The 12,752-nt window shown below is 44.2% G+C and overlaps 1 protein-coding gene across 1 annotated transcript; it reads left to right on the forward strand.

The window, feature by feature from the left end:
- Window positions 1-10,529: 10,529 nt before the first annotated feature.
- nkx2.5 (NK2 homeobox 5) lies at window positions 10,530-12,006 on the forward strand (the record flags this gene model as incomplete). Its single annotated transcript, XM_079167094.1, has 2 exons — window positions 10,530-10,881; window positions 11,393-12,006. 2 exons carry the CDS (start codon window positions 10,530-10,532, stop codon window positions 12,004-12,006), a joined length of 966 nt encoding a protein of 321 aa, XP_079023220.1.
- Between the last annotated feature and the right edge of the window lie 746 nt (window positions 12,007-12,752).

The raw sequence follows: 12,752 nt of genomic DNA on the forward strand, positions 1-12,752 counted from the left end.
AAACGCTGCGTAATAATAATCCAGTCTTGCTTCAACAAAGCTGGATTCACAGTTTCACCGCGGGGAGATTTGATTGTATTGGCTTATTCCAAAGGGTAATCAGACCTCCCAATGGCTCCACCACCACCTCAGCCATAAAAATAACCTAGACATGAGAAAAGACTGCATCATGCCGAACCCTGAAGCCAGATTTTTGGCTTAAACGTAGACATGCTCCAGTGGGCGATAATCTACAGTGGGCTGAGCTCATAGGGGGGAGTCAGCCTCCCGGGGTCAAAGACGACAGCTACCTGTGCTGAGCGTCGATTTGATCTTTATGGGCATTCAAATGAATTCTGGGGCCAATGCAACACATTTCCCTTGATAGCAGGTTACTCTGTGCTCAGCAAGCCTGCTGTACATCCAGATCTATACACTCAACTAAATGTGTAGTATAAACTGCTCGCACTGTGAGTTGTTTATATATGTTACCATGAGTGGAAGAATGTATATGCTGACATAAGGCTTGTATGTGTGTCAAAAAGAGGGAAGTGTGTGCACATCTGTGCATGTAGGCACATAAACATGTATGTGCTCTTGTGTATGTCCGTGTCACACACAAGCGCACAGACATGTTTATTTGCCTACATACATGCGTGTGAGCTCGAGAGACTCTTCATTATTGTTTTTGACCAGATTTTGCCCTCTGGTGGTGCAATTTAGGCAGCAATGTTTTCAGCATCACCACTCGACAAGTGAAAAGCATCACCAACAGCTGCGGACCACAGATGAATGGTGATTTTTCCCACGTTCAAACTAAGAAACATGCTTCAAATAAAAACTTTTGTGTACCTTTTAGCTCAAATTTTGGGGATTTTGTTGACACACTTAGGGAAAAGCTGCAGGTAAGTAGCTTGGATGAACGCCTGCTGCAGTCAAGCATTACATGAGGGGTTGTTGATAGGGGTGAAGTGAATGAATAGCTCTACGCTCAGTTGTGTGTGTGTGTGTGTGTGTGTGTGTGTAGGTGTGTGTGTGTGTGTGTGTGTGTACCCTTGCATACATGTACGTCCGTGTGTGTGTGTCCGTCAGTCACCAAACAGATCCCCTCGGAGCCAGTGATGGTCCAAAAGTCCCACGCATTTCCCATGCTCACTCACACCAAGCAGTGAGTTCCACCACACTCTCTCACTCTTCTCTCTCTCTCTCTGTCTCTCATTTTCACCCTGTCATGTCCTCTTCCACTCTCCCTTTTCATTCGCTCGCTCCCGTTGTCACCGCTGCCATCATCATCCCACTTTGTTTTCAGCTGATTTTCAGCCTGACCTCATCTCTGGGGGAGGATAATTACCAAATGGGGACACCGTGTTTTAACAGCGACTCACTCACGTTTGCAGGTCTTTTATGCTCTCGGCTGTGAAACTTTCCAATGTTCTTGCCCCCCCCCCCCCCCCCCCCCCCATTACCCCCAACTTCTCTGACCCCCGGGCATACATCAGTCCATAGTGAGATTGCTTTAGGAGTAATCACTGTAATTTCTCACTGTCTGAAGAGTTGGCAGGCCTCTGTGCACTGCGTCTTGGAACATTGTGTCCATGCAGTGCTAGATGTTAAAGAGTGGTGATTGTGGAGAATGTGGCATGGTTTTGCAGAATGCCAGCCTATTAAGTTCAGCCATGCCAAAGCTATATTTGTGTTCCAAATGCTCTGCTGAATTACAAAGCAGAATGTACTGTACATTTTTTCGCATGAAAACAAAAGAACTGGCTCCAGCTGGTAAAAAACTACATCTTGTCCTCATATTCATCTGAGTTGTCTGTGTGTGTGCAGTCGGAGCGGCTGCTAAGTGGCCCCATACAGGTTTCATTAGTGTGACCTGGTTAGGGGACAGTGTTGGAGCAGGTGGTCAGTGGTAGATAGGGCAGAGAAATGGGGGGGACCCTGAGCAAGTAAAGCAAGGAGCTAACAGGAGCTGCGCTGGTATTCCACTCACCTTGAGCATGTAAAACACTATCCCGGTGGAAGCAGCATGAGTCGTGGGGAAAGGGGTCAAACTGTTCTTCCCTGCCTGGACATGGATCACATAACTGAAATCAACAAGAAGTGACAAAGTCAAGATGACCCTCATAGTTACCATCGCATTTTAGCGCAGTTTTAATTAAATCAGACACATCGCAAGGACCCACTTCCATCACTACCCTATTCATTCTCCACTAACACCCATCACTGCCCCCGAAGTGTCAGTTTGAAGGAGCAGCATTCAGGGAATGTTACTCATGTCGTACGTGCCTCGAGGTTGCCACAGAAATTAAGCACATAGGTGCAAAGAAATGCCAGTCGGCCTCTCCATGGCTCCTTCAGTCCAGCTCCTGGCAGAGCGCTGGCGAGGCCCGGGACCCAGGAATGCTGTGCCCATCTGTCAACACAGAGCTGCCTTCCCTGCAGATGCCACAGAGGATTTTTGTAACCTGGCCCAGGGTGGATTTCATAACCTGGCCTGGCAGTATAGCATAGAGCCTTAGGGCTGCAGGAAGAGTATATGTGCTAGCATGGAGCTGCATACACGAGTGTATGTGTGTGTGTGTGTGTGTGTGTGTGTGTGTGTGTGTGTGTGTGTGTGTGTGTGTGTGTGTGTGTGTGTGTGTGTGTGTGTGTGTGTGTCCTATGAAGCTTCTTCTCAACAAAGTGAGTTTGACTTCAGGCTGATAAAGACATTGAAAAGTTTACTTCTGCAGAATGTATTGAGCTGTCATCTAACAAATACCCAGCATCTCCTCTGCTTATCTCTCTGTCCTGCTCTCTCCTCCTTCACCTTCACCTCCCTCTCTCATATCTCTTCCCACCGCTCCTGCTCTGCTCCCGTGATATTTATAATGAATGGTGTTCTCTATGTGGGGCCCGAATGTGTGTGGTGGAGCCGAGGGAGCACCACCTGAGTGATGATTCTGTCTGCCCAAGTCTCTCTCTCTCTCTCTCTCTCTCTCTCTCTCTTTCTCACACAAGCACATATACACACACACACACACACACACACACACACACACACACGCCTGACCTGCTGGGAACACAGGGTCTTGCTGTATCAGGCCTCTGTGGCAGGGGCAATTAGAAAGGTCCAGACGGAGCACAAGCTCTCTTCTCATACTGTCCCCATTAGAGAGGGAGAGACAGGCAGTGAGGAAAGACAGGAAGAGGACACACATTAACATACTGTCTCTCGCTCTCTCACACACACACACACACACACACACAAACAGAGTGCCCATACAGTAACCTTACGCAGCCCTGCGCTTGCTACTGTGACTTGGCATAATTTCATCCTTCTTAGTGAGTGCCCATAGGTCAAGCCGCCATGTTTGCCATGTGTGTCTAAGAACTCCACTGTCAAATACTGAGAATAATGGGCTGGAGTTGGGTGAAGCGGCGTCCGATCTATCCAGACACAATCTCTGTGCCAAGATGACGACATAATGATCGCTGCTCTAAATCCCGCAGAACTTGCCACACAATTAGAGGTGACAAAAATGGGTTCAGAGTCATTGAATGATGAGTTTTTGCACATGAAGTATGATGCCAACGACTTGGTGGCCTCCATGGCAATATATGTGCGTCAAGGCTGATGACAGTGTGTGTGTGTGTGTGTGTGTGTGTCATGCGGCACAGGGCTCACAGTTGAAAAGAGACGTGCACGGAGACCAGTGCTCTTTCCACGCCACCTTTATCTCCACATGAATTATCCATCAAGGCCAAGAGTGGTAATCAAGCTGCTCCGGCGAGCCTTATTACAATGTTGGTCATTTAGCCTATTAGCAATGCTCTTACCTCATTTCTTGGTCAACTCAGATTGCATGGAAAACAGAGCAGTCAGCATGTTAAATGGGCTCAGGGAAGGCTGGGTGAGTTAAGGGCCATAAAGTGACAGCAGCTGATACAGCACACGCAGGCTCGCGGAGAGACGCTGTAAACCTCAGGGCACATAGTCGGTCCTGGGTCACTGCACAACTCTGGTACGATGAGCTCATGATCATGAAAACTAATATTTAAAGAGGGGACAAGGCAGGACATGGAGCTATACTGTATATTTACAAATAGGCTGAGCATTAGGGAAAATTACATAGCTTCTACACCAGACAAGTGTAATTTAGACTTGGAAAAGCTCAAATGAACAGATCACTTCAACACTTTTAGGAGACAATGCGTAGGTTCGTCTCACCTGCTGTGAAAACAGGAGTACAATTGCAATCTGAATATGATATAACGATGCGATAAAATATTCAATGATGGTTCCTTTATCCAAAAAGACATGTTCAGTTTGAGGTACTATTTTTGGAGCGTTAATAAACGACTGTGTGATGCCGCCCTCCTCTGGCCACGCTGTGTACTAAGTGTGCAGTAGATCACATGGCACTTGCAAAGAAAAGTAAAGAAAAGTAGAGACTGTACTGGGGGTTCACAGGTGGAGAAGATCCCCAAAATACCACAGTTTCGAGCAACACTCCTACAGTATACAAATACAGTGAAATGAAACGGCAACCGGTTGAACGGAACGTTGCAAATACTGTGCAAGCTAAAATATGAAACAATATCATTTTGACGTTGCATTAGTTGTATAATCTTTTCGGTTGCTCTCGAGGGAGCTTTCTAAAGTCTGAGGAAGTAACTCCGGCGATGTCATCGGGGTAATCTCGGGTTGGACTCGAGACTTCATTGGTTCTCATATAAATAGATGGACAGCATTACATTACAGTGCTTTTCTACATTTACAAAGCGATTTAGCGGAGCTGCTTGGGGTTTAGTGTGTGCTCAAGGGCACTTCAACATACGGACAGGGGGAGCCGGAAATCCAACCGTCAACCTCGTGGGCTTAATGGATGACCCACTCTACCTCGCGAGCCACCGCCGCATGTCTCCTCGCTCCTCGTGTGACCCGGAAATTGATCTGCTCGATCATGAAGGATGTCCCGCTGCGGAGGGTTCTCGGAGGCGTTTAAAGTGAGAATGGAAATAATCTTTTGAGGAAATCTTGTATCAGACAGATACAACTCAGGTGTCCTATTACTCAAAACGTTTAGATTAAGGGCAGGGACAGGATGAGAAGGTCTGATAAAACGTGCTATTGAATTATAGGAAATAGCCTCTAGTAGTTCTGAAGCTTGACTCATACAAATGAGTAAAATTCAGGCTCTCTCGGCCTCGGCTGCTTCCATTTTGAGTGCAATGCTAAATCACTGGAGTACCCCTTTTTAAAATCCCGGTTTCGTATCAAGTTTGCAAATGTCAACAGGGCACAACCTGTCCCTTAAAATCCATTCATCAGCTCATGAGCTACAACACAGCAGTATCCTACCCCTGACCTCAAACATCAGCTGTAGACAAAACTAAAGCAGCCCCAGAGGAGAAAGCGTCCTCGTATTTCCCCCGTGGGGGGCTCTAACATCACCTTGAACTCAGCAGAGGACTGTGTGAAGCCTTGCCAGGCCTATGAACATGACCTGGGGAGTACTCGACAGGGCTGGGCGGGAGGAGGCAGAGGATGGAGCGAAGATGAAGGGGATGCTGCTGCCTCCATCACAGACAAGACAAACGACGCACAGACAGATGGCACTTGACATTGCTGCCACATTCAGTTAGTTTCCAGTTACAACACGCTGACTCTGGATCAGCGGATGCTTAGGTCACGCAATAAATGATACAGCGCCCTGACCGGTGAGCGACCTTTGCCACAACATAACCTCCGCCACAATCATTCGTATGATTTAAAATCCACATTTTCATCATAAACAGAATATGGGTTATGGATTAAGTCACAGTTTAGGTGTGTTCTTTCAACGGCCACATGGTGGTGGTGTAACTCACGAGGGAGGGGTGGAGAGAACAAAGGGCCAAGCCAAGGGGCCAAAGATTGAACTCATCGGCTAGTAAACCACATCAGTCACGTCTAAATCAGTCATATGAAACATCCAGGGTGATGGAGACACAGCGTCAGACTGCAGTTGCCAAGGCCTGACCTTGAACTGAAAGCAAATTGGACAGTATCAACCATTAACTGACACGTGAGGTAATAAGGAGGCATACTGGGAAATATAATATATGATGATCTCTTCAACAAAAGAGGGAACAACAGGTGGTGATATGGATTTACAACGTATCAGGGTCACACAAGAGCTGTCTGGTGTTATGATGTGTGACCGTAAAGGGAATCAGCTACAGCTAAGGGTTTATGTTTAATTTGAAGGGAATGGATGTCAGGTCGAGTCAGTATTCATGTTGTGTTATGTAAGTTTAACTTTTAATTTGTATTATTGTGAGAATAGGTCAGACTGGAGCTGATTGCATTAACATGTAGTTGAAAAAATTAATAGGAAACATCTTTTTTTATAATTTAATATGTTTACATCAAAATTCAGGATAATTACTGGCAGGAAGAAAGCTGACTGATAACCTCAAAATTACATAAATACATACATACACATGTATATATATACATACATTTTATTTTTTTTACCAAATTCTCTATAGAAATGTATTTGTCACATCAGACAATTCATCCAAAAATAGATAATATCCCACTATTCAATTTCCAATTGTATTTATTATATATTCATATTTTCTTTTGAAGATTGGTGCACGTTACGCCCCCTGGCTTAACGATGCCTCTTTTCTAGTAGAGAGCTCTGTTTGTCTTTCAGGTCTGCCACGCCCCTTGACGATCACTGAAGCACCCACACCTGAGAGTCCACATCAGTGGAGCTGCATATCAACCCCGACTCCAGTGTTTCCCGGCCCCCGTTTGTTCACTCTGGGCCTGTGGCGCTGTGGGTTTGCTGTTGCTGTTGCCAAGAGCATTTGTGCTGCCATACCTGGGGTTCAAACTTAATGGAAGCTTTGTAAGAGTTCTCTGCCTTTTTATTTTGTAACGTTTTCTCCTGTTTTTGTGACTAGTTAGGGAGTTCAGTATTGTTTTGTTTGTTCGTAGGCCAGCTGACTTCTTCTTTTAGCATGGGGGTTTTGTTTATTATGTTGGCCTTAGAGACCCTGACGGCCACGCTTCCTTACTTAGTTGGTGTCTCCCTGTTCCTCTATACTGTTAATAAATGTATCTAATTGCCGCTGCCTTATCCTCTTGGTTTTTGTCAAACTTTTGCCAAGGTTTTCCACCACCTTTTATGTTACTTCCAGTGTACCCCTATAGGCACACTATATTGGCCGTAACAGTGCAACATAGTTCCCATTTGGACTCTAACACAGAATATGATCCGTCTGAATCATTCTATTGGTCCACAAGTTTGCATTATTGAATTGTTGGATTCTCCTAACAATCTCATTTTGTTTGTTTGTGTTGTATGTTTGTAGTTTTTCTTATGATTTAATGTCAGATTTAGCAAAACAATGTATGTGTTGTATCAAGATTGGTGCTCTACTTTTTATCTTCTTAAACTATAAAAGTTTCCATTTGACAGAAAATTTGAATGTCTAGAAAATATGACAAATCGATCTGATGCAATTTTTTAAATAGAAAGCAATCGTACTGTCCACCGGAGTTAAAAAAAAAAATTCTACAGATGTCTTTATTATTTCTACAGATTTAAGAGAAGGTGGTATTTTCTCTTATCTAGATTATTGCCTCATCAGAAGGCAGCAGCCAGACTCCTGTTATATCCAAAAGAACGGAGCACATCACTGCTTTCAGTGGTTTTTAGATTTTACAGATTTCGACATCACAGATCTTGTAACTCTATATGAACCTGGGTGTATTGTAACATCCTCAAACAGGTCCGTCTGGCTGTCCAGAGCTCCAGATTAAAGGCATCGGGAGCAGGCTTTTTCTTTTCGAGCCTGGAGACTTTGGAAGAGCCTGTCTGGTCAGGTGAGTTCATTGTGTGTCCTCGTTTAAATTCTGAAAACTCACTTTCTTTCTTCATTTGTGAAAAGTTGTATTTGATTTCACTTTATTCAAATGTTTTATACATTATTTCACTGGGTTATGGATGGAGCCATTTTTTTATTTGTATGTCTGTGTGTTAATTTATACATTGGTATGATGCTGTCAAATACAATTACACATAATGTGTATTATTTTTTTATTCATATATTAGTGCACCTCATAAAATATGAGGTAAAGCCAATAGAACAAGGCCAACTGAAGGACCTAAAACATTAACAAGCAGCATACAATACATCCACAACTCAACACACAGTCATCCTTCAGCTTTGTAGAATTAAACATTTCACAATTTATAATTCTATACCTTTTTATATCAAACGTTTTACATAGGCCACTGCTACCTACTGGTATTTTGAAAAGGTAAAGATTTTTGTGGAGAAAGTGTAAAATCTTTGCTATGTCATTCTTCACCAGATTACATCCAAATGAGTCTAATCACCAAACAGTTAATGGATCTAAATCACTAAAAGGCCTCCAGGACAGAGAGAGAGAGACCTTTTTAAAGAGGCGTTTTGCGCCACCAGGAAGGTTTAGGCAAGAGACAAACATTTTAATTTAGGTCACACACGCACACACGCGCGCGCACGCGTACACGCACACACGGAGAGGCTCCCAAATCCGACCCTCAAAATACCCACACGTTCGTGCAGCGGAAGTTTTTAAGCAACCTTATCTGAAGCTTTATCTGAGTTGGAGATGTGCTGCAGAAAGACAGGTCAAAGGGGACCGCGGGGCTGTAGCCGGACGAAGCATTAGGGATATGAAACACATGCCAGACCTGTCATGTTCAATTTACAGTTGACTGAATAGTTAACTCTCCGTAGAACCGAGGACGTGTTCAATTTGGTGGACAATTTATCATTCCAGACAATTCATCTTTTTGAATTTCTCACACAATGAAACTTTACAGTCAACCCGCTCAAAGCAGTGGAAATCAATCACGATGAACACATTTTCCTCATGTCTTTTGTCCCCCCACCCCCCACCCCCTCCGCCCCTTCCCCTGTGCGTTTACTTTATTTCGCCAATTATTACAGCAAGAGCCGGGCCAGTGTTGACTCTCGCTGCGCCTGAGAAGGATTGTCCAGCCATTCATCAGCTCTCGAGGCGCACAAATAGTCTTTAAAACTATAAACACCATCGCTGGGTTGGAGACAGGGGGACCCATTTACCCCGTGGCTGTGCTAAACGCTGTAGATAAAACAAACGATAATAGTGTCTGTCTCCTGTGACCGTCTCCACAGGCATTAATAGCAGGTTTAGTGCCAACCGTGCAGGGAGAAACACGTGTCGGTTACGCGTCATTACGCACAGTTGTCTCCATTGTAATACCGTCCGGCGAAATTAGTTGTGCTTTGTCATTTCTAATCCATACTTTATTGATTGCATGTTAAATTTGACAACATCTCATTTAACTATGAAGAATGCACGAATGCAAGGAGGCGAGAGAAGTCTCTTTTTTTTCAGTGGAATTTACACCTGATTGCTGGTCTTGGAATTGAACAAGAAGTCAGTGAAATTTGCTAAATCAAAAGCGTAAAAGCAAATACAATTGGGCTGTTTTATCGGTTAAAAACGTGGGTGTCATATATGACACCGCTTTAGGGCCTGCAGCGTGGGTGGGAGTGTGTGTGTGTGTGTGTGTGTGTGTGTGTGTGCAGGTTTGTTGTCGTCTGTTATCAAGTCCTGATAACGCAGACAGTGGCTCCAGAATCTCTTGGAGGCAGACAGCAGAGTGTGTCGCTCCTGGTTTCAGGTTCCGTGTTGAGGGACCTAAAACCTGTTGTCTGCTCCCCTCTTTCTTGGCGCTCGTCTGCTCCGTTTCCCATCGGATGAGGGACGGGCCGACACCCCCCAAACACACGCACGCAGGCGCGCGCACGACCAAGCTTATCAGACGCATCAAGCAGTTTTATAATTCTTCCCAGTGCCCTAAATGATGCACGTTATGACTCATTGGTCGCTATTATAGATCGTTGATGCTCACGGAGTTGGATAAATCATTTATCTTGCTACTTGAATGTGTGTGTAAACATCCGTCTAAAGGCTGGGCTTGTAGAATTGACTGTAAACGCATTTACATTGTGCGTAATGACTGGAAAACTGAAATATATTAATGTAAAAAGATATTTATTAAGTTTCACTCAATTTATGAAGTTTTGGAAACAAGTCTATCCTCAAACAATGCATGATTATATTCCACCAGGATCAAGCTGGTTTAGAAAATGCTTCTAACAAGTTAATTTGCTTTGGAAAGAGAGTAATTTGGTCTGGGCTGGTACATTTGGTGATTGTAGATGTAGATGTATATGTACCAGACATTACTTTACGTCACGAAATGGGAGTAGTACCAGTGGCTCCATGCAGAGTGTCCCACTGGCTCACCCCTCCCTCCCTGCGTCACCAGGAGGAGAGGGAGGCCAAGAAAAAAGTTTGGAGACAGAGTTGACATTCAAAATGCACACTTCACTCAAGATCAGTCTGCTCCACCAAACTAATACTTAAATCCAGTAAATATTGCCAGGAAGGAGAGGGAGTTTGTTGACGTATTCTTTGTTACGTCCATATGACAGGTTAATAGATTTTTTTTTTCCAGTTCTTGGCAATGTTTCCCAGTCCCAGCAGCACGTCCACTCCCTTCTCTGTAAAGGATATATTAAACCTGGAGCAGAGTCATGACGTTACGGTGTCTTCTCTGGACGGTTCTTCTCGTATGGACTGCTGCACCGTGCCGACCTCCTCTTCCTCCTCCTGCATGCTGGCCCGCCTGAAGCAGGAGCCTTTCCGGGACATGTCGTCCGCCGCCGCCTCGCTGTTTGCAGAAGACCTCCACGACTCCAGAGCCGGCAGAGGCAATGCACTCAACTTCGCCACTGCCTTTTATGGGAAATCCCTCATGGAGATGGATATAGTTAAGGATGGGGAATCAGACGCGTTCGAGGCGAAACGTAGAAAAGGTGAGCTGAGGAGGACACAATTTATTTTTGCAGGCCTGTGTGCAGAAATGAGGCCCACAGACAGGCTCGTGCTCTTTTGATTTGTGCGAAACGCATCAGATGCAACAACTCCACTAAAGCAATAAGAATTCATAAAGGAGAAACTCTTATATAAAACAGGCTTTAAACCGGATGTTTTCAAAGTTACAAAATATATAAAAGTTGAGTTTATGGTTATCATTTTCTTGTAGGCCTGCTAGATTTATTTTCCAAAGCACATTGAATGCATCATGGGCGGCCAAGGGAACTGAATTACTAACATTGGCACAAATTAACCATAGGCTAAGTAATATGTTACAACATATTATATAGGCTACTACTAATATTATTATTATTGGTCAGCAGTATAGTAAACATAGCTCTAGGCCGAGTGATGAAAATAAATATCCATCCAGCCTCTTTCTTAACAAGTAACTTTTGCAGATATATGCATATATTTTGTTCATCCTTTCTTTCTGTCTGGTGTGATCAGAGGAGTTCAGTCCTCCGACCGAGGCCGCGGAGGACATAAAAACCGACGACCCAGACCGAGCCAAGCCCCGGAGACGCAGGAAACCGCGCGTGCTCTTTTCGCAGGCGCAGGTGTACGAGCTGGAGCGCCGCTTCAAGCAGCAACGATACCTGTCCGCCCCGGAGAGGGACCACTTAGCCGGGGCGCTCAAACTCACCCCGACCCAGGTGAAGATCTGGTTCCAGAACAGGAGGTACAAGTGCAAGCGGCAGAGGCAGGACCAGAGCCTGGAGATGGTGTCCCTGCCGCCGCCCAGGAGGGTGTCGGTGCCCGTGCTGGTGCGGGACGGGAAGCCTTGCCTGGCGGGAGACACAGCCGCGTACAACCCCTCCTACAGTATGGGTCACATCAGCCACTTCTCTTATAACAACTATCCAGCTTTCAGTAATTACACCGGCCCCAGCTGCAACACAAACTATGCGTGTAATTATCCTGCAGGCACAATGCAAACTATGCAAGGATCGTCCAGCAACGGGAATTACATGAACTTTGGGGTAGGGGACCTGAATAATGTGCAGAACACATTTTCCTCCAGCAATGGGGTGTCTTCGTTACATGGCATTAGGACATGGTAACCTATTAAACACGTGTGTTCCCTATTCAGTTTAACGGGATTATTTTATGACTGCATGCATTTTTGTAACTACTCATATTTAACTATTTACTGTTTGTAGTTTGTTTGTTTTAGTTATCAGCACCGTTGAATGATCTACATTTATATTTATTTCAGTGACATGAGCAAAATAAAAAAAACTATTCGGCAAACTTAAATAAAGTTATTTTTTATTCTCATTTTATTAATGCTTCCCCCCTCCCTTCAATCAATGACTAAATATTTTACTTTTAAAAATGAGAAAGTATTTTCAGTGGGCTAAGATGAAAAATTCAACCAATTGTAAATTAAGATGATCTAAAATAATTAATTCTACAAGGCTATTATTATTATTATTTGTCAATATTGCTGACATGCAACTATTTAATCCTAATGCTTTAAGTTGTTTAACGTAATAATTTGCCTCCGACTTTCAATCCCTAAATCATAAAAGAAAATATAAAAAATATAAAACAAAAGTATATAATATGTCATAGTGAACTATTGTCACATAATGGTTGAACTGGACCATAAAATCTGTCGGCCCTCATGTGGTTTGTGTCATGGTTAAAATGTTCAAGTGGCTATTAGGAAGCTTCCTTCAATATGCTTAAACAAGGTTAAAAGGTTGTAAAACGTTTACACTTTTAACAAGCCGCTGTCAGCCGCGTGTTCGCTCTCCACGCATGTTTAAAGCTGCTGGGACAGAGATGGCTGTGAGCCGTGACC

This window comes from Pholis gunnellus (genome assembly GCF_910591455.1).
Source record: "Pholis gunnellus genome assembly, chromosome: 10".
Taxonomy (NCBI): domain Eukaryota; kingdom Metazoa; phylum Chordata; class Actinopteri; order Perciformes; family Pholidae; genus Pholis; species Pholis gunnellus.